Source organism: Mercenaria mercenaria, chromosome 5 (assembly GCF_021730395.1).
Source record: "Mercenaria mercenaria strain notata chromosome 5, MADL_Memer_1, whole genome shotgun sequence".
Taxonomy (NCBI): Eukaryota; Metazoa; Mollusca; class Bivalvia; order Venerida; family Veneridae; genus Mercenaria; species Mercenaria mercenaria.
The window spans coordinates 76652332-76676456 of NC_069365.1; the positions used below are offsets into that span (position 1 = coordinate 76652332).

Genomic DNA, 24125 nt, shown 5'->3' on the forward strand with positions numbered 1-24125 from the left:
CACTTACATGAGATTCGGCTACAAAATGTGTTATTCATAAAGCTATGCAAAAAATATATCTTGAAGTAAAAAAGATGAGGGAAAAGGGAAGAAAAGATAGTAAGAATCAAGTACAACATAATTCTTCGCGTGGTACTGATATTTTAGTTATTGCTTTGTAGATTTTTATTCTTTGTCATGTTGTTACAGAACTAAAACTAGATGACACTGGACACAAAAGTCACTACCGTATTTCAATTCTCAAAACGCTTTGTCTCTTTAATAATTTTTGAACATATTTAACATTATTAATATTATCGTTAGCTGATAAAGAAAAGTTACCAAAAACTAAAGTTTCTGTGTTTAAAAGGTGGTAGTCCTTGGTTTACTGAAACATAACTATTCTTGATTTATAAAGTTAGGACACTGAAAAAAATAGTGCTCGCAATCTTCAATATGATATCCACAACTACAACTAAAATCAGTGGCTAAATGATTAGTAAAAAGATCAAAACACAAGTTGCTGCATTTATTTCTTAGTCGAGAGTGATAAATTGAATACTTTCGTTCGCCAAAGGAATATATCTCCGGTACTTCAGGTGCTTTAAACCGTTTGGTCAGTCATAACTTTTTGAAAGCTGATAGGCTTTCTAATTGTCTTGTTTCAATGAGTAATTCATTCCACAAAGAAATAGAAGATGGAATAAATAAACTAGAAAATATTTCGGTACGTCTTCTTAAGATCTCATAATCTTCATTATTTCTTAAGTTATAAGGGTTATTGTCACCGACTACATTAGGAAATATATTACTTAGGAATTCTGGATCCAGATTATGTTTTATTTTATACATTAATAATAATTTTTGATATATCCGTCTTTCGGACAAAGATATCCATCCTATTTCCTTATAGAGAGTATATATCTAAGGTTACTGATCGCGTTGTTCCATTTACAATTCTTGCGGCTTCGTTTTGTAGTTTTTCAAGAAATATTTTCTCAAAATTTGTACAGAGATCTTTTCTCAATACAATAAGCCAAAATATATAACTGCCAAATCTTCATATGACTCATTATACCAGATTTCATCAACAGCATGGAACATTTTTTGGACTACTTCACATGTAACACTGAGTAGTCACTTAATTTCTGTTTGGTGTAATCAGTCCTACATCTCTTATTTTGCAATAAGAATAGAAACAAGAGTTATCCGTCCTTTATAAAGTACCGCATACACACATATATGGGAATATTGTCGAGAGCGAGTCCAAGGGGTGGAGGCGTAAGACGGGACGACATGTACAAATGGTCACGGACATTATGTGAGCTAGAAAAATCCATCGAAAACAAACAGGACCGATAAAAGTAAATACTAGTAATGAAAAGTACTAAGTGCGGATAAAAAGGTATCTGCTGTACTTAAGAAACTACTATCTGTTTAGACGTTTAACAGTGACAAAATAGTTCAGCAGAAAATGTACACTACAGCAATCAATGAATGAAAGCGTTGAAGTTCGATTACTTCTGAATTTCCGGAGAGAAAAACAGACTCTAGAGACTCTTTCTCTGATAATAAATTGCTAATTTTCCGAGGAAATATGTAACCTTTCCGTATGATCATTAACTCTATATATTTTTAGCAAACTAAAGATACGAGTTGCGAGAAAATGTATAGTGATAAAGTACAATGTACTGACGAATAATCTATATAAGTACGTACATCAACAAACCTCGATTATATTCTGTAAGGGACATAAACATAATAACCATATGACAGTTAACTAAACTCATATAGTTCCCCTTTAAGATTTGTGCAGTATCTACTTTTACCAAACTGAATACGACGTTCATTAAATAAAATGTCATTAAATTCCAAGTGACGGTGTTTTGTAAGATGCAGAAAAATCGAACACCTAGAATAAGTATAATTTTAGTGACCTTAAGAATAAAAAAGTGTAAATAATGCAGTCAAACTAAAAATGTACATTTTTCTATAAATACTTAAAATACTTTTATTTTATTGATACACGGTACATCTAGCGGCGAAAGTTAGCTTAATATTTCAGAAATACACGATTTTGACATTAGCTGACGGGGAATGCAGTCATTGCTAGCATTTTCGGTTAACCCCCACATCCGGTTGTTTCTTTTTTCTTTATAGAATATGTCAAATTGTGCTGAATCCGTCTCAAAATATGTTTTATGCTGATTCATCGTATTAATCAATGCAACCTCTCAAAAGCATCGATTGTGTTTTGTTTGATTTATTTTAAATTTCATTATTTACACTGCGGTCTTAATTTATCTAACTTCAGTTCTAATCAGTTTCTCTTCAGAACTTTTTTCTGGAATGATGATGAGTCTTTTATCTACTTCTATCTCAAGAAACTAGAGCTTCAAGTTTCACGTGCATTCAGTTATTTCTTTACACTTGATTTCAATAGGTCGGGTAATTTCCAATCATAGTCTTTTTATTACAGAGCATTCAATGGTCTTCTCTTGCCGAATACTTTTAATGTTCATTTGCAAAATCTAACGACCAATGATAATATACATTTGTTTTTCAGTCATGGTGAATACAGTTCGTACGTAGCATAGTCTCGTTTCCATGTATCTCGGGTGGTAGCTCTGTTGCTTCAGTATGGTGATGCATCCGCTTACCATTTGAGATTTAATAAATTATATGGATTTGTATTTTTTCATTTTGCTTGTAAATACTTCGGATGCACTCGACGCATTAAATAATGTTGTAAAGTAGTTTTTTTTCTTAGTCATGTCTCTAAAATTATCTAAGAACACCAGTCACGAACCGAACCGAGATGCGAAGACATCGATTTAGTGGGTTCGTCTTCTACCAATATCTACCTGTAATAATAACGCGTACAGACCAAAATGTAAAACTGGTAGATTATATCCCATTGCGTTGAACCGCGACATGAGTCAGTGTTTACACTCTTTCCATATTGTATATTATGGCAGTTGCTATACGAAAGACTTTGAAAGGGAATAAAGATAATCTATTATCTACCTAAAAATGTAAGTAAGATCTAAAGTCTCAGTCACACTACACCGTATAGCGTTAACGGATGTCCCCCCCCCCCCTCGCCCGCCGGTCGAAAAGGTTTGCCCCCCCCCCCCAAGTTAAACTCGATCCTACGCCTATGGAAATGCACCCCCACCCCTGATTCTTTCAGTAACTGCACAAGGAACATAAATTATTTGGTCACTATGCACTGGACGTTTGACGTACTGACCTCAAATCAATAATAATTTATGGGTGATTTACCAGTCAAAAGTAGCCATCGTACAGCTTGGAAGTCATGCTCTATCTTTTATTTAAATAAATGTACACATTCTTTCCCCGCTCGCCCCCCCCCCCCCCCCCCCCCCCCCCCCCTCCCAGCTTTCACTGATCGCCTTACTTGCAAATTACACTATTTCCTAAGACAATTATTCTTATTGACGTCGTTTTTCTCCTGTCGTCGAATGTTTCAGTATTCTAAAGATATTTAACTTTCAGTCGGAACTAATGTAATTTATGTTGATTCGTATTGTTCTCATACAAAAAAATAAAAAAAGTCTTAAAAACTTGGGGGAAAAATCAAAGCTCTGTTCTATTCTGTTGTGTTTTCTTTTTTTATTCTATTTTTGTCTAATTATGAACGTTATTATTTCAAATATCTATATTGAATCTTACGTCAGTTGTTGGTCGTATATGCAGTTTCGTAAAGTCAAGAACACCTACATATGTGCTTATAAGTTGTCATGTTTTGGAAAATATAATTTATTTGCCTCTAAAGTAAAAGAAATTGAAAAAAGTTTAGTGATATTCACTATATGCTCAATATAAGCGATGATGATACTTTTAAAACAAAATTGGAAGCTAGAAGATGTTCAGTTAGAATAAATATTTTCACATTAAATTGAAGAGAAGAAATTGATGTATACTGTCATATCTGCTAAATATTCACAAACCAAAAGACATATTTGAAATTAATCATTGAAAATAAATTTCCTATATAATCTATTCATTGCTCAAAGTGATATTAGCAGGGAAACCAATATTGATTATCGGATAGTTTTCAAGGGGGACAACCTACTATGATATGCCAGTCAAATATAATAAAAGCTGGGGATGTCAAGTTTCGTGATCCTCATGTTAACGTCCGGAAACGGTTTAACTGTTCCGAGTCACTGTGACCTTGACCTTTGACCTACTGATCTCAAAATCAATAGGGGTCATCTGCTGGTCATGACATCCCCTTATTACGTTTCGTGATCCTAGGCCCAAGTGTTCTCAAGTTATCGTCCGGAAACCTTTTAACCGTTCCGGGTCACTGTGACCTTTACCTTTGACCTACTGATCTCAAAAACAATAAGGGTCATCTGCTGGCCATGACCAACCTCCCTGTCAACTTCCATGATCCTACGCCCAATCGTTCTTGAGTTATCATCCGGTTGGTCTACGGACAGACCGACCGACATTGATGCAAAACGATTTACCCCTCCTTCTTCGAAGGGGGCATAATAAACATTAAATTATAGCTAAAACTCATATTTGTTAAGATCAGAATTGAATTAACACAAACGTACGGTTAATTCACGTTGTTTTTTCCGGTAACAATATCTGCAGAATTCTGACGGATTGGTTGGTGCACAAGCCCGTAGTGCTATTCCTGCATAAAACACAACAAAACTGCTGAAAATATCGAAGACCAGCCGATCGAAGCTGACTGTTACACGTTTTACCTATACAAGGGCTACAGACTTTTACAGGCAATTCTTGGTAAACAGATGCTAATAGTTAGCCTATAGCATTGTATAGCATTAAACGTTATTTCTTATTCGATACTTAATTTATATGCAAGTTTGCCGTAAGTTTGCGTGTGCGTGAAAATCACTGAAAACTACAGAAATGTCTGATTACTCTGTTAAAGTGTATCAAGACTGTCAAGTGTGGTAGGTTTATTTTCGTGTGTTGATTTTTTTTCTTGAGCACACTTTCTAGATTGCGATCACCCTGTGTTCCGTTCGTATTTTCAGATGACACTTTGTTTTTGACGCTTCGTTCCTGGTGTTTATTTCATAAATATGGGATACTTTTTTTAAAATATAAGACTTATGGAATCTTATTGATAAAATTTCAGACTCCTGTGAATTATTCCCCTTAATATGAAAGTACTCAAAAAAAACAATTTCTTTTGATTTTGATATAATTTCTAGCTGCATAAGTGAGATGGGTATTGGGGGTTTAACAAATTTGAACCAAAAAACAATGTTTGAATGGTGTGTAGCTCCAGAATTTAGTTATTTCAAATCTTTCATGGTTGCGCAACCAAGATAGGAAAAGGGAGGTAATAACAATTTAACAAACTTGCATTTCTAATGAATTTCGGTAAAATGTATGTTGTAAATGTCAATCTTTGACAGCTATATTACAATCGTTCTTATCTTCATATCACCCCTTACCTAAAGTAAGTTTATTGAATTTATACCTATTCTAGAATAACTCGATCTTAGTTAGGCAATCTGGATATGAAAAAAAAAAGGTTTCACCCTTACCCTGCTAAATTTCTATAATGAACTCGTCCATCTTTCAATTTGGACAGTACCATTAACTGTTAAAAGCGGTGCTTACCAAACAAATACTGACTGAATGGCGAACAGTGCAGATCATGATCAGACTGCATGGATGTGATCTTCACTGGTCGCAAAGGCAGAAATAATCGGGTTTAGCATGATAAAGGTTAAAAATACATCCAGTGAAAATTTAACATGTATTAAGCACTTAGTAAACAAAGTTAAGTAGCAATTACTACTTTGTTTGACTTTCAAACAAATCCATTACTTGATCAAAATTTGACTAACAACCTTTAAAATCCACCACTAAGTATTACTTTGAAATTGTAAAGCTCGATTTGAGCTCGCTGTGGACTACAGACGGAAAAACTTTCGGTTTTCCCTTATTATTATTGGTATCATTTTTAGCCTGACTATACGAAGTATATGGAGAGCTATCTCCCTGTTTCTCGTATTCTCATGGTTTTTCATATTCTCGTTTTTTTGCCTTAAAGTTGTCAAATAATTTAATGTTTGTTATTTTCTAGACAGGAATGGTTCAAAAATGACACACTGAAAATTTCAAGTGATTTGAACGCATATTGACTAAACTATCAGCATTTTACTCGATTTTCAAAAAAATCCTCATTTTTTTCTGGTGGTGTGAGCAAATTTGCCATAAATTATTGATTATGCAATTAATTGTCATATTTCTTGATGTATTTACTACAGAATATATCTTTTTATTGCACACTGGTAATTTTAATGTTTTAAATTCTACAACTTATTTGTGATGAAAAGCCAAATCTAAAGCCACGGGAATATGAGAAACTCTTGGTCCATTTCTGCGGGTGAGGGTGGTATCAAATAAAGTAACAAAATAATTAAATGGGATAATTTCTGTAACATTTTGTGACTCCATCTGAAAGACAACTGAATTTTCTACAAAATAACACCCAAATGTTATGTAATGGCTATTCTGTTACTGGGAATAAAAACAACCCATTAGGCCCCCGAGAATATGAGAAAACAGTATCCTACACATCCTGGTGTCGGCGTCGGCGTCTTTCCGCGTCCCCAGCTTGGTTAAAGTTGTTTTACACTCTTTTTTTCACCTTGTCTCTGTAATTACTTGATGGATATGTTTCGAACTTCAAATAGTTATTCCTCACCACCACCCACATCATATGGCACAAGGGCCATAACTCTCACACCAATATTTCATGAATTATCCCCCTTTTCACTTTAAATTTCAGGTTAAAGTTTTGGTGCACTTTCACTCTATCTCAGCTATTACTATATGGATTTGATTCAGATTTAAAATAGTTGTTCTACATCATCACCCACATCATATGACACAAGGTCCATAATTCTGGCACCAATTTTTCATGAATTATGCCCCCTTTTTACTTTAAATTTCAGGTTAAAGTTTTGGTGCACTTTCACTCTTTCTCAGTTATAAGTAAATGGATTTGATTCAAACTTACAATAATTGTTCCACATCATCACCCACATCATATGACACAAGGTTCATAACTCTGGCACAGGTTTTTCAAGAATTATGCCCCTTTTTACTTAAAATTTATGGTTAAATTTTGTTGCACTTTCACTCTATCTCTGTTATTACTAATGAATTTGATTCAAACCTAAAACAATTGTTCAACATCATCACTCACATCATATGGCACAAGGTCCATAACTCTTGCATCAGTTTTTCATGAAATATGCCCCTCTTTTACTTAGAATTTTTAAGGTGAATTTTGATGCATTTTCACTATATCTCAGTTATTACTAAATGGATTTGATTCAAACTTTAAATGGTTGTTCCACATCATCACTCACGTCATATGACACAAGGTGCATTACTCCTGCAATATTTCATGAATTATGCCCCCTTTTTACTTAGAATTATACTTATTTAATGTTTTGATACACTTTATCTTTATCTGTCTAATCACTTAATACTTTTGACACAGATTCAAGCTATTGTCCAATATCTTCATCCATACTGGGTCATTAAACAATCCAGAGACAGCTCCAGCCTCCTCAGATGTGCCCCGTTTCACTATCCTGCATCGATATAGTCGAGAGCGCTGTCTCCTGTGACAGCTCTTGTCAAACTAGAATTCTAAATGCATATTTATCACCGATGTGAAGTTTGAAGCAAACATTTCTAACAGTACATACAGTACAAACATACATATCAATTAAAAGTTAAATATACATTCCAGTAAACGTCCCAAACATTCTTTTTCATAAAGCAATATACATATATGTACATAAAAAGCTGATATGTTGGCAAGATGCACTTCGCAAGATGGTGTATCCTACACACCGTAAAACATTTTAATAGTGTCTCGTCAGTACGGCGCCGGTGTTTCAAAGTCAAGTTTTTCATACATAAGAAGAAGGTATTCGAATATTTCATCAATGTGATGGTCCTCGTACAGTTGATATAGTTCCTTGTAGAGTTTTTCAATATATCTACGGCGCGACAGCAAAGCATTGGAAATGTTTTCAAGTTCTTCTTCCAACTGACTTGCTCTTTCTTCTATCTCTGTAACATCGTCTTGCATCTTGTCCAAATTCCCAGTAGTTTGTATAAGGTTGTATATATCCAATGGAAGCGCCACGGCGTTAATTACCAACCCAACTTTACTGATCTTAGCAACTTTTGTCGCAGCGTGTGATACTTTTCCTCCTAATTTTACCGTTTTGGCGGTTATATGCGTAGTTTTTGCAATTTTATGAGAGTGAGAAGTTGTTTTCGATATTGTTGTAACAGCATTTGATGCTTTTTTCACAGTTTTTACAGTTTTTATCGTATTCTTAACATATTTCAAATTTGAAACTGTTTTCGATTCTTTAGATAAGGTACTAACCGATCTTGTCCATGAAGAGATCTCTTTTGTGGGTTTTGCCGTACTGCTTACTCCTTTAGTGAGTTTAGTGCTGTTAACAAACTGATCCGCACAATTCTTAATAGTATCCATGTTTGCGAACTGTTTCGGCATCATCATTCCTTGTCTTGTCGGATGTTCCTCTGTTTCACATATGGGGCTATCTAATTTCTCCTTTTCAGTATCACTTTTAGTGTCTTCAGCTTCCAGTCCTACGTTTGAAGATGACAACTTATCAGTTTCATCAAGTTGACCATCCTCCCTGTCTTTCTCTGAATCTCCTTTCGCTTCTTGAACTTTTATACCCATAATGGGAAAAGAAGCATCCGTTAAAGATGACATAATATCTCCTAATTTCATAGAACATAGTTGTTCTTCCAGATAGTCAAAGTTGCTTAACAATTTATTCAATTCGTCGGACGCTGATTTATCTAATTTCTCAGCTTCTTCAATCATTCCTTTTATTTTGGTTGCATTTTCTTCATGTTCCTTGTTCGCTGCCTTGTCCGAAAAATAAGAATCAACAGAGGTGAGTACAGAAGCCCCTGCTGCAACAAGAGATAATCCGCCAGAGAATGGCGCCAGTAAAACACCTCCAATGCCTATCAGATCTGCGAATAAACATTTCAAATTAAGAACATGATAGACAACCATATTTCGGATAGGTACTGCAGTCTACGTTACAAAGTACATTGACTTCGAAACACTTGTACATCACCGCTATGTACTCGCAAGATGTATTCATCTAACCTAGCTTGCGGAAGCTCAAACGTACCAGCTGTAAGGTGGCATATTTCTGCCAAGAGATAGCTAGGCAGATGTAAACTTTCCAGGAAATGTATGTATTTTTCTGATAACCATTTCAGCAATAAATGATATTTTCTAGATATTCTATTTATTTCCTGAAAATATTTTGGCGCAAAATTTCATGTTCGACTTTCAAGCAAAGTTGCACGTTTTTCTGAAAACTTTACCGTAATAAATTATTTTTTCTAGATATGTTTTATATTTCCAGGAAACATTGGGCTATTCGAAAAAACTTTTCAGAAATGTTCGAAATATCAAAATGAAATTACCGAGATAGCTATCTAGTTAACGGCAGTTGTGGGCACTTATGCAAAACGTATCGAGATAAAAGCCTAATGTCAATTATCACAATAATATTTCCATGAGACGCTTACAAGATATCTAGCTTAAGTATCGCGATAGCTACCTAGCTATCTTGTGGCAGCAATATGCCACCATAGTGGCAGCAATATGCCACCATATACAAGAGCTTGCCCTTTTCTGAAACAGATTTAATGTCCTTACAGGTATTTATGTCATCCTTTGTTAACAAGTCGCCACATGGCCCAATTAGACCTTTACAACGGACACGGAGATGTAAATGTAAATGTAAACGTACTCTGTACTTTGGTAAAAATCCGGGGGATTTCTCAAAACATAAAATTCGAAACTAATCAATTTCAATAAACAACAGCGTCGCAAATAAAGTCACAAATTGGGTCTTTATATAAGCATGTTATATACCATGTTTGGTGGATAATAATTATGTCCCTCCAAGCTTAAGTTGCTGGTCGAATACTGTTTTTCGTTTATTTCTATTAAATACCTCGATCGGCCCCAATAATTATGTCCCTCCAAGCTTAAGTTGCTGGTCGAATACTGTTTTTCGTCTATTTCTATTAAATACCTCGATCGGCCCCAATAATTATGTCCCTCCAAGCTTAAGTTGCTGGTCGAATACTGTTTTTCGTTTATTTCTATTAAATACCTCGATCGGCCCCAATAATTATGTCCCTCCAAGCTTAAGTTGCTGGTCGAATACTGTTTTTCGTCTATTTCTATTAAGATCGGCCCCAAATACAGTCTAAGCCTTTCTACCCTAGTATTAAGCTTCGTGGTGATATTTCAGTCTTATAGCCAGTTATTGCACTGATATTTTTTTCTGTTTTAAATATTACTATTTCAGTGTTAATATCACACCATGATTATATCATACTGTATTTAAGTCAACTTAATTGAATAACCTTCTTGATTGAATAAACTTCTGTCCTGTTCTATTCTAAATATTGGCGACCTTGACAGTGACTCAGGCGGTCCCACTAGCTTCTACAGAAGCTTGCTATCTACAGAGTTTGGCGACAATTCGTGTACTTCAGCTATAAACTGGAAACCATCTGTTTTGCCCGACGATCCAATTACTGAATTATTTTTCATCTATTTTTAGTATTATATTTTGACCTTGGCAGCATTTACCCTAATACCATCAACACTGCTAAAACAAAGTAAAGTTCCGATCGAGATTTTAACCACAAATCTTTAAAATTCCTAAATGTGAAATGTACTCTAGACCAGCGCCTAAGATCGCTGCACACACTGGAGTCTTTCAAGTACATCACATTTAGACTGAACCTTCTGGCTGCAAACACAATTCAAGTCTTGGTTTTTCTTGAAGCTACCTGTAGGCAAGGTTTCACTTTAATCTAAATTCATTGAGAGGACATATTAAAAATTTTTTTTAGCAATATTGATCTTGACATTGAATCTAGCGCCCCAAACACTATCCCAAGCTAGGTCTCCAAATACATTTGCTATATACTATTTATCTTGGAAATTTGCCAGCCTGAAAAGTTGTTGACCAGAACTTACTTACCCCAATGTAGTTATATCCAGGGAATTTCTATTTCGGAACTTTTTCTGAATACTTGTACGACATGCAACTTTACTTGGATAAACGTAGTTTCATGTAAGTGTATTTTAATGTGTAATTATATAAAAAAAAAAGAAAAAAAAAAAGGCTTATTGGAATGCAAGAAAGAGGATTACATCAAAATTGAGATAGTTGTACCATTTTATAACTACGACTATCAGTAATAACGTCACATGATTTTATAAAAAGTGAACTGTCCATAGAACACATATGTAGTACTGTTTTCCTAAACTAAACGGATTAGAGCCACAAACACACGCTGAAATTTATAAAAACTTTGGACTAGTTTGCTAAAACGTTACGATTTCTAATAATATTTTGTTAATTATAAGAACGAGGAAGAAACACTTGCCTTATTTATGTAAAGATAAAATGCTCGTCACGAGCCTCGCGTTTTAATATGTTAACAAGAGCCATGTCAGACATGGCTAATCCCCCCACCGGGCATATCATAATTGAAGGATGTGGTCCGCATCAGGGGTTTTAAGATGTGGAAGAAAGAATAAGTCAGTAGTGAGGTGGTTTACTGCTAAATTTTATTAAGTTTCATGAAGAGTATAGCTATGATGTTTTTCTATATGGCTACTGTAAAAAGAAGGAATGGAAAGCTAACAGGGAACAAGAGTGCCAGAATGTCACAATATATGCCCGTCAAAGCAAATTTCTTTACTCTAGCAGCTGTATTTGCAAATGGAATGTTAATTTTGTGGTTGTTTAGTAATCATTGTAAGTCTTTTGTTTTTTAAAGTCCACAAAAAAACTCCTTACTAGGTAGAGATACCTTATATATAATAAAATTAATAAAATACACCTAAAACTGGAGAGTAACATCTATGCTGTACCACAGAAAAGTGGTCTTGTTTTTTCCCTAGGGTCAATTATAAAAATGTTACAATATAAGTTATTTATAGTAACAACTAAGGGAAGTTAATCTTTAAAAAAAAAAAAAAAAAAAAATTGCAAGTCCACACAAAAATCTTTATCAGGAAGAGACTGGTCAAAATACACCTCAAAATTGGATTTAGCATGTTTGTTGTACTACAGAAAAGTGGTCTCGCTTTTTCCCTACGACTAGTAATGAAAAAGTTACAATAAAAGCTATTTAAAGTAACAACAAAGGGAAGTAATTCTAAAGAAGGGAACTGCGCATGACACTTCGTCTCATGATGGTGTATAATTGTGCCAAGTTACATCAAAATCCCTCCATGCATGAAGAAGAAATGCTCCGGACAAGGTTTTTATTCTTGTATCCTTTGACCTCTAAGTGTGACCTTGACCTTAGACCTAGGGACCTGGTTCTTGCGTATGACACTCCGCCTCGTGGTGGTAAACATTTGTGCCAAGATATATCAAAATCCCTCCATGCATGAAGAAGATATGCTCCGGACAAATTTTTTTAAGAAAATATGATAAAGGGGAATAACTCAAAAAATAGGCAAGGTAGAGTTATTGTTCTTGCACACTGCACTTCCTCCCAATGTGTTCTATCAGTGTATGAAGTTTGAAGAAAATCCCTCCAGTACTTTTGGGGATATGCTCCGGACAAAATGTTTTAAGAAAATATGATAAAGGGGAATAACTCAAAAAATAGGCAAGGTAGAGTTATTGTTCTTGCACACTGCACTTCCTCCCAATGTGTTCTATCAGTGTATGAAGTTTGAAGAAAATCCCTCCAGTACTTTTGGAGTTATGCTCCGGACAAAATTTTTTAAGAAAATAAGATAAAGGGGAATAACTCAAAAAATAGGCAAGGTAGAGTTATTGTTCTTGCACACTGCACTTCCTCCCAATGTGTTCTATCAGTGTATGAAGTTTGAAGAAAATCCCTCAAGTACTTTTGGAGTTATGCTCCGGACAAAGATCGTTGCGGACGCACGGACGGACGGACGGACGCACGGACGGAGAGCATTTCTAATATCCCCTTCACCTTTGGTGGGGGGATAAATAAACTAGTTGAATAAATTCAGTAAAAGAACTCACTTATGTAAGATCATCTATTTATTTCGCCATCATTTGTAAAATTCAAGTATTGAGATTAATAATTCACTCAAATTAATATTTATCAAAATTATGTAAATCTGTATTATGCTGAAAGAATGTATAGAATTTGAAATTTCCACCGTTTCATTGAAATCAATGATAAATTGAATGAAAAGTTGATTGTTTACATGCATTCTTAAACGTTTGAGATTTTAAGCAGTGTAGATTATAAAACTTCTATAGAGTGCATGTTTCATAAGATTTGGTAATGCATGACACATCGCTGTAGCTATCAAACTACGGAGACCCACGCATATATTTTCTAATTAATGTTAATCTGAAGGCGACACATGATATTTATGAATAAGTTACGTTCAAAATGTTGAATTATATTTTACTCGTCCAAAATACCTCTTACCGCCAAACTGTACATCTAATCATGTTGCGAATCTTCAGGGACTATATATCTACCGGATAGACTCTCGAAATTGTCAAGATTTCATATATCCAAACTTCAAAGTGTTGTTGTTAAAAAAACACCCTTAAATAAATAGAAAATCATTTTAGTAAGATATTTAATTAGTTTCTTTAAAAAAAAAAAAAAAGAATGCTGACAAGATGTCAGACCTTCGAAAAATACTCAGTATTCGCGAGCGGTGAACTTTACAAATTTTGTTTTGTGATAGAGATAACTCTTCCTTTCACTTGGCCATGTAAATAATGGAATGTTCTTCCATTGCGGATATTTTTTTGTAATTGTTTTCTTTTTTATCATTATTATTAATATTATTATTTTATAGCAAAAAGACGTTTTTTAGCGTTATACAGTATTTCACATATAAATGACGTCGTCAGTGACGTTACAATTAGAAACGCTAATAATGTTATTTCCACCATAACGTTAAAATACTTGTTTGCAGATGTAACAGCATTATTTATCCATCTTATTATTTAATTACAGAAAACCGTAGTCCATTGAGAGAAATTTACAGCATTCCTAACTTTATTCTGCACATACTGATAGAGAGAAAAAAAATGAAGATATGAAATACTAGTAATTTCTTTTTGCACAAAGCGCTTAATATATCATTAATATACACGCACAACTTGAACAAGTAATTTACAGTGTAGAGATGACCCCTCAAATTTGACTGAAGTACAAAGTACATGTACGTTTACGTTTCCTCGTCCGTTTCCGTGATTAAGGTCTACTACAACCATAACAAAATAGCATATATGTATATGAAATAGGGACTTCACCTATTCTATTTCATGGGCGAAGTTCAGTTGCAAAACAAAGATTACTTGGAAAGATAACCGTTATCTCAAAACAGCGTATGCGCTGAAGCTTAACAAATGTATTTAATTAACACACGTTCTTGTTTTGATTGACACGAATGGGTGAACAGTCTGCTCAAGTAAAAAAAAAATACATCACTGAATTCATCGTTGCAAGGTTGTGTTAAGGTGATTATGCACGTTCAAATTAAAAAAAAAATCTACACTACCCTGGTTGAAAGTATCGTGATAAATTAACCCTAGAAGATTAAGCCAATAAAATATTGTGTCATGTTCTTGATTTTCTTTTTTTTCTGGACTGATTTGAAAATATAGGACCTCAAGTATATAAGTTTTCATAATGCAAGTTCACAATTTTAGTGACATTTTCCAAGTTTAGAAAAAACTCGATCATGCGTGTGAATTTTAATGAAACTTCTTAGTTTTTAATGGTTATGGCCAACTAAAATGCATAGATCAATGTTTTCGATGTTTCCAATTATTAAGGGGAACCCCAAATTTGAAGCTCATTTCATTGGAATGATTTCACCTACAAATACAGCATTACATGTATTTGAAAAGACAGTAACGTTGCAAACACAATAGTTACCGTTATTTGCGTTTCCGTATGCCGGACACGAGTTTTAAGCTAGGTTAATATCCGGATTATTGACGACAAAAGTGACGTGCAGAGCTACCTTAAATATGTTTACCTAACAATATCTTTTTTGTGGACATCAGTCCATAATTATTAACGATGTAATGCATGACAAAATTCCCAGATACAAATATAACTTTCTGTCTCCGAAATATGTATCTTTTCATCAAAAGTACAATTACAGCTAATGGATTTTAAAATAGAGCTATCCAAGGTTATAAATAAATTGTATACCTTGATAAAATACGGAAAAGTGTATTAAGAACACTGTTTACCTCCGACTAAACTTTTCTTTGCACTTGTTTGTTCTGTTTCTGCCTTATGTCTATGGGATGACCTAAGTAAGTTTGCCGCCTCTCGCAGTTTCTCGATAATGTCCATCCTATTTGATCTCCATTTAACCACCGCTTCATCCAAAATGTCTAGTGGTCGTGGTCTCGGATCTAAAGGAAAAAATCGTCATCCGTTTATAGTACTACGGAAGCATAAAGGGGACATGTGATTTTTTTTTATTTCATCGCATGGCCACGAGATATTGACTCAATCCCCTCTATGCTTCCCTATACTAACTATGTTTTCTTTATTTTTTGTTGTTGTTGTCGTTTTTTAATTTTAATTTATCATTATGAAAGCGTCCTACGTATACCGGTGCCATACTCCTCTATCACTGGGGTTATTAAATCAAATAATTTTGTATTATTAATTAGATGCATGTCGCTTATTCTATTACACATTAACAAAGTTTTGTTGAACGATTTAGTATTATTGACTAAGTGCATGTCGATCTAGTTATCTGAGACAACTGTTTCCTGATGATAAACCACAGGAAGGCGTGGTTTATTTTCATTCAAACACGTCCATTAAAACATACTGATAAGAATTATTTCGAATTCTTTCTTTCTTTAGCAGAAAAAACCGAGCCATGTTAGAATTCATTTTTGCCGTTTTATGGTAAAGGGGATATATACCTCTGTCACTGCAACTTACAAGATCATAAAAGTACTTTGAAGACAGATACCAAAATACAAGAAAATGTACTACTTTCCCCCAAGAAGGGCGCACTTCAGGCAAACGCGTCTTAAGCATCAGTAAGGAAAAAGGCAAAATTGGTCTTTTCTATGACTTGTTGTTGCTTAATAAAGGTTAATTTATCCTAAAATTATGAACATGGGAAATAGCATATGTGGCTGCTTATGACTGGTAGTGGCTGCCTAATAGAGGTAACCGCTTACACGGGTTTGACTGTATACAAAGCACAGTTAAATTTTCAAAAAATGATGATTGTTAAGAATTTTTACATTTATTTCCAAATATCGTTTTGTAGATCAGTTTGTCTTACCTGAAAGGCCATTACGAAAAATAAATATGTTTATACATTTTCTAAATATTTAATGACAAAAAAGGTTGGTCAGTGACATTTTTTTATAAAGAAGTTGTAAAAAGCTTCCAAGGAAATCTCTTCACACAAAACACTTGATTATGAAATTATACTATTCTAAATATGTTTTGATATGTTTTGAATTAATACAGATACCCCTGTACTGAAGACCACCTTTGAATAAAGACCAAAACCGGATAACCTGTACCAAATGGTCAACATTTTTTTTTTACAATCATAGACAGTACAATTTAACCTGTTAAGAGACTTCACATTTCATCAAGTGCCATTTTTTCATTTCTCAAGTTAGTCTTTAACCCTTAGCCTGCTGGCGGCAAGTGATTCTGCCTTTGCGACCCGTGCAGTCTGATCATGGTCTGCACTGTTCGCTATTCAGTCAGTAAATTTTTAGTAAACACCCCTTCAAATGATAAATGGTACTGCCCGTATTGGAAGATGGACCAGTCCATTATAGAAAATTAGCATGGTAAGGGTTAAAAACAGGCTTTAGTGAACTTGTGATTATGTGATAAAAAAAGTACAAACCATTTTTCCGCCAAAGATAGCGGACACAGAAAAATATAAATGCCACAACCAGGAACACGAACGTCATTTTACTGTAAGCTGGATCGGTAACTGACCTTTTCTCTGAAAACAAAATTCGAAAAAAAAATGGTTATCATGATACCATTTGTTCGGCGAAACTGCTGCTGAGACTTAGGGTAACATACCGTAGAATTTGCACGGCCTCAAAATCTTCAACATTTTCGAACAAAACAACCAAGCAGTTGCCGCTTCAGAAGCATTCACACGAATGACGGAGAGGACTAACAGTAGAGGGGTTGGGTAGACTGTTACACTGCGCATGCTCTTTTTTTTTTTCAAACATAACTTTTTTTAGACTGTCGGAAAGTGTAGGTGCTGCGACCGTCAGAGATGGCTTTTTTTAGAATTCATATCGCTGCGAAAGGCTCGGAACGCATGCTTTCTAGTAGACACTAGTTTTTTTCCCGCCGGATATGCATATAAGCAAAATAAAGGCTTCTTTTTCATGCATTCTACTTTAGTTGACTATTAAATAGTACCAGATACTTGTTATTCTTGTATATATATATATGCCCTGTAGCCCCGAGTGTGCATGGAATGTCATCTACGGCTTGAACAGTTTTGAAAATTGAATGTCATTCTGTCATCTAAAGGAGATTTATTTTATGTACATAAACATTGTGAAGACGTGACGATGATAAAATCTAAAACCACAAACGAGACGTGAAACTAAACAAACAAGATTGTTTTGTATGGAAGGCCGGTGCACCAAGCTAATTGCAAAATAGTGAGCAATGCCAAATTGTGGGTGCAAAATGCTTTTTGCCAAATGCTTAATGTCAAGTATTGATCGCTAAATAATAATTGTCAAACGATAAAGGCTAATTATCATTTGCGAAATGCGAAGCAATAAATGCCAAATGCTTATTGCTAGTGTTTATTTAAAGAAAGAGATGCAATATCAGTGGATAGATACATCCTTTGAATAGCCATTGGCCTTCGTTACATAACTTTTGACTCTGTTAAAAACTGGATTTTTTCTAAACATTTAGCGTAAACAGCTTCAGTCCCATGCTCTCATCAACGGTAGAATATTTTATTGCTTCAAAGTGATAGAATAGTATATGTTTTCACATAACATTCATTAGTTTAAGAGATTCATAAAGTTAAGGATTTTGATAATTAGCGGTAATCGTTTGGTAATAGCCTATTATAGGCATTAGTTATTTGACATTAAGCATTTGATCTTTAGCTTCAGTTTCACGGCATATAGCATTTGGTCTGTAGTAATTAGCCTTAATTATTTGGCATTTAGTATTTAGTAACTGGCATTTAGCATTAAACTTTTTTGATTTAGCATTTGGGAATTAGCATGACGCACCGGCGGCCTTCCATAGTTTTGGATGATCACACATGTTTCACTTATGAACATCAACGTTTTTTTACATTTTAGCTTATGGCTAAGTCACACATTATAGAATTGCATCTGGTGTTTACTCGATAAGGATATTTCTATTTGACGCAAAAACAAACAACAAATATCCTCTAAAAGGACAATACCATTATACGATTATACAACATTCTAAAAACTCCATTGGCCTTTTACTTCTGTGCCGAAAAATCACCTTTTTTTTTAATTTATCGTGAATAAAATAGTGAAAGTGTTGTTTCCATGATTTTGTTATTTTAAAGTCCCCTCCATTTCGGACACCCAAAAAAATATTTTTCAATTTTAACTTACAATTTCTTGATGTATTGTCATAGACTTTTCAAATTAATTTAGTTTAAATAACTAGTTATCAAAATTCAACATGCTGGTTGAAACATTATTATCATTTCACTTAGGATTAGTTCGTTGAAAATATGTTGTTTTAATCAATGCTTTTCATTATACAATCTGAACTAAATCTAGCTATTTTTGACTACTGACTGATAGTAACAATGGAATACATACCCCTTGAAATCAGCGGTCAGTAGGAGCCAAAAACTACGAAATATGTTGAACTAATTAAAGAAGGGTTAACCACCGGAATCGTGTTTTGTTCATATTCGGTCATCGTCCATCGCCCAGTTATCAAAGCGCGATGGTAGGGCCTATATGATATTTAGATTCTTACTAGGATGGCGATGGTAGGATAGTAGCGTAATATGATGGCAGTGGCAGGATTTACAGGATAGCGGTGGTAGGACTGAAGGATACAATATTACCATCCAGCAATCGCTACCCTACTGTCCTGACATCATAACACCGCCAACCTACCATCCTACCATTGCTATCATACTACACATCATCAATCTGTTATCATTCCAACCCACAATCCTGCTATCCTACCGTCACTTTTAATTACTACGGGAAATGTTTTACACAATGGCTGATAAGTACTGATTCATTTCCCTGTTACAGAAATTATTTTACCGCATTTATTTCAGGAAGTTTTTTTTTCTAGATCTGACATGTGCTTTTATATTTTAACATGTAAGTCAGAATTATAATCAGCAGCAGAATCGTGTTATATTTTCTTCGGATTAGTTCAAATATATGTACAATTTATTTATAATTTGTGATATTTATAGGTTTAAATTTGATCGATTTATATTATCCTTAGACACGTTTTTAATCACATGCTATCATAGTGTATACATAAAAGCAGAGTTTACCCATTGGAAATGCATTACAAAACATTTTCTAAACCTGAAATTACTAAAAGTCTACTATAATGAGCACTATACTCAAAAAATATTGCTCAGTGAGTATACTTTACGGCACTGCGATTACTTTTCTGTTGTAGTTAGCACTAGAATATCGCCGAATGCTACCAAATATAGTAGATCTCACTCGGCACTGCATCACTCGAGATGCCTGTGTAATGAAGTATTTCGACCCCCATAGAATAACGATCCCCCCGGTCATTATTCTATAGAAAATGTGACTCCTTTCCTGTAAAATATTGACTCCCCTTATAAAAAACTGACTCCCTTTGAAAACTCTATAGAATAACGACCCCCCCCCCCCCGGTCATTATTCTATAGAAAAACTGACCCCTCCAAGTAAAATACTGACTCCCTAAAGATGACTCCCTTCGAATCTCATAGAATAACGACCCCGGTTATTATTCTATAGAAAAAGTGACTCCTTCCATGTAAAATACTCACTGCCGAAATTACTATATTCGAACTCTCATACAATATCCGGATTCCCGGACATTATTCTGTTTAAAAAAGTTATTCTTTCCGTGTAAAAAGACTTTCGACGATAATATCTATTAAAAAGAGATCCCCACCAAACCTAACGGACAATTTTACTAGATCTACAACTCTAACACCCTCCATTGCCAATAGTTAACATTTTGATTGTACTACTACTACTGGTGCCGCTACTTCTATTGCTATTACTACATGTACTTCTTCTTCTTCTACTACTACCACTACTACCTCTACTACTACTACTACAAAAGCTACTACTGATACTATTACACCAGCTTCTAGTAATACGTCTTGTACATCTACCTCTTCTTCTCCTGCTGCTGTTGTTGCTGTCACTTATTCCTCTGCTGCTGCTGCTGCTGCTGCTGCTGCTGCTGCTGCTGCTGCTACTGCAACTGCCACCGACACTGCCACTACTACTACTACTACTACTCCTACTACTACTACTTTCTATTGTTGCCGCTACCGTACTTTACTGCCACTGCTAAGTATTGCAACTTCTATTAATACTAAGTTCTATGCTAGCAGTTTCTTGTGCAGTTTTCTTCTGAAGAATTACTTCATACCGAAGTTTGCAGGGATTATTGACACTGGTGTGTTTTGTGAACGAATTGTGAATTGTTATTTTCCTGAAAAAAAATGTATACACCAAGATACAGCGTCTAGAAATAGAATCCCTTTTCCCGTTGCGGAATGCTCTGATTTCTGTGTCAAGTGATGGTATCTGGGGCTAATGGTCAAACGGAAGGACGGACGGACGGACGGACGGACAAGGGCAAATCTATATGCCCCCCTCCCCCGAGTGGGGGCATAAAATGCAGCAATTAGGCCTTAGATACATGAGTTACCACTAAATTTGACCAAATGACCGGGGGTCGTTTTTTTTTATGGGAGTCAATATTCTTCGTGAGGTTCAGTTTACTTCACGTGGGGTAGTCATAGTACTATGAGCTGGAGGTCATAATACTATGACCAGGGGGTCACTTTTTCTATAGAATAATGACCAGGGGATCATTATTCTATGGGGGTCGAAATACTTCATTACACCTGCACAACAATAAAAATGATATATTTGAAATGACGGGTTTATTTTGGTAGCAAATCGGAAATGCGCTAAAATAACAGCCGGAATCGCAAATATAAATATATGCACTACACAGTGTTTTATCCCACCGTTCAACAATCATATCATCGCAATGGGCTGTGATACAGGATCCGGTACCATAGGACAATGATGGTTGTATAGTCGGATGGCAATATTTTATGCCGTCATCCTACAAATTGCTATCCTGTTACTGTTACCACTTTACAACTATACTAATACCGCCATCCTACCGTCGCCATCCTGTTATTAATTTATGTTATTGCGCTATGCTAGAAATATGGTGACGCGCTGAAAATAAGACAAAAGTAAGATGGTGAGATGGTTACAATGCAATATTTCATTCTGTCCTCACTGTCCTACCATAGCTATCCGTTTTATCTCTCACCATACGCAATTCTGCCTACTCAATTCTACATTCGCACTTCGATGATTTGGCGACGGTAGGATATGAATAAACACTGGTAACTTTCAGATCTTCTGCAGATATTTTAAAAATTAGTACTGAACCTACCTTATTCTACGTTTACATTTTCCTTACGTTGTTTTCCATTGCATATAGATCCATTCGCTGCGTAGCAATCTAACTTCTGCGCAGAAAATCAATAATGCGCGTTATCTGTTGCCATTTATAATGATGTCTGCATTTAATTGCATAAAGTTAACCTTGAAAACTTCCGTGTTTTACTACTGTAGGATTTCTTTAATGTGACACAAAACAAACGTATATATATTGTCAGATTAGCCAGTAAACTTAATTTCAGTTGGGTCCATGTGTACTTGGTTTAACATTAGTGAAACAACAAAATCTGCAATACAAATATGAAAGAAGTTAGGGTGAAAAAAAGTTAAAAAGAAATGTCACATATTTTTACGTAGAAAAGTCAGACAGAATACCCTCTACGCCTCTGGATTCATTTGGTTTTCAGGAAAATATTACTGGTTTTACGTCACAAATCCTCAGATTCGTAAAGTATTATTTCTGCTTAAATATTTTATCGCATAGTGCGGCAATTTTCCTTTGATCTTTGCAGCATGTTATACATAGTAACACACATTATTACTACAAAACTGTGCTGATATCTTACAAAACTGTTGCGATATATATCAACACGGAAATCTCTATGGAGTTTCATAAGAAAAAAAGTGTTCCGTTATATATCAGCACAGTAAAACTGTTCCGATATATATCGGAACACTTTTTCTCTATTGAGGTCCTATCAAGGGAGTATAATTTTTTCCTTTCAAAGAAAAGATGATTTTAGCTCCAATTTACAGTTCACAGAGAAAGAATTGTCACAAACACCTACATTTATAAAGTAGAAGAATAAATAAACTAGAATATTTCAAAAACTTGATAGTTATTGCCAAATTCAGAAATACATGAAATATATGAAATTCTGAGATTTCTCAAACGTTTCTTTTTCTTTGATTTTTTTTACAAACAAAACAACAAGTTTTACAATATGTCTGGCCAATGAAATACAAAGATTTAAAACCAATGCAAAAATTTGTTGGGTACTTTTATCTGGGGAACACATTTTCTAAAACAGAAGTTTTAGTGTTTCAGTCAGCGAGGCGCAGAAAGGGAATCAAAATAGTAAAAATAATAATAAACAAATTTAAATGAAAATGATATATAAATTTTAATGATAAACTATGCGATAAAACAGTTATAATATGTAGTGCTCGTGTGTTACCAGGATATATCAGAGCTAGGGGTACATCTCGTTATTTTTCTCTTCACATATCTGTCTCGGCCTACCGGCCTCGACGATATGTGCAGAGAAAAATACCCTCGATGTACCCCTAGCTCTGATATATCCTGGTAACACACTCTCACACATACTATAACTATTACATATTGCACGTTGTGTTTTCCACAGTCTCCAGAAAAAAGACGAACTGTGTATGAATTTTGCTGCTTGAAGTTGGTACTGCCTCCTATAAAAACGAGAATGAAGAAAGAATCCTTTTAACCCTTAGCCTGATAAATTTCTATAATGGACTGGTCCATCATTCAATTTGGGCAATACCATTTATTTATTCGAAGGGATGTTTACTGAAAATTTACCGACTGAATAGCGAACGTGCAGGCTGATCTGGTCTGCACTGGCCGCAAAGGCAGAATTACTTGCCGCCAGCAGGCTAATGGTTAAAGTAATTTGCCTCGTGAAAAAGCAGGAATGGTAAGAAGGTAGGATCCTTCTCGTGAAAAGGAAGAATGATATGAAGATCTGAATGTTCAGTAAATCGTGCCACTTTATAACATTCCTACTGTATTGAACAAATATAAACAACAAATTATCGGTGCGCAACGGTGGAAATAGGCCTATTGACTTTTCACTGCATGAACCAATAAAATTATCTATTAAGGTTTAGGAGTATATCACCAAAACACAGAAATATTTTATAAACGAACAACATCACTGAACATCGTTATAAATATTTTACCTGACCATTACATGTTCTGCCGTACTGTCCCGTACTGAAAATATTCTGAAAAAGTTGTCCCCCTTTGAAAATGAATGCCATTTGTAAAGAAATTAAAAAAAAAAACAATTGCTGAAAACTGTGTTCTACTTAGATATGAGAAATTTCAACACTCGCACGCTATTGCAAATGCATCAAAACAAACATGTGTAACAGTTCTTTGAGAATGGTGAGTTTTTAAAGGCGTCTGACTGCCCGGAAGTGGGACCCCTTTAGGCAATCCTTTTTCCGGAATTCAATGTTTATATTAGTACACCGACACTTGTTTTGTAGTTTTTGTAATGATAGCGTGTATATAACTCTACAAAACAAGTGTCAGTATACTGATACAAGCAT

The 24125-nt window shown here is 34.8% G+C and overlaps 1 protein-coding gene across 1 annotated transcript; it reads right to left on the reverse strand.

Moving 5' to 3' along the window:
* Positions 1-5741: 5741 nt before the first annotated feature.
* On the reverse strand, positions 5742-21932 carry LOC128557157 (uncharacterized). The gene is made up of 4 exons (XM_053544031.1): positions 21811-21932; positions 16991-17092; positions 15342-15509; positions 5742-9048 (listed from the first exon to the last, which is right to left on the reverse strand). The coding sequence occupies exons 2-4, from the start codon at positions 17055-17057 to the stop codon at positions 7898-7900; spliced, it is 1386 nt and encodes a 461-aa protein (XP_053400006.1). The 5' UTR covers positions 17058-17092; positions 21811-21932; the 3' UTR covers positions 5742-7897.
* Positions 21933-24125: the final 2193 nt, after the last annotated feature.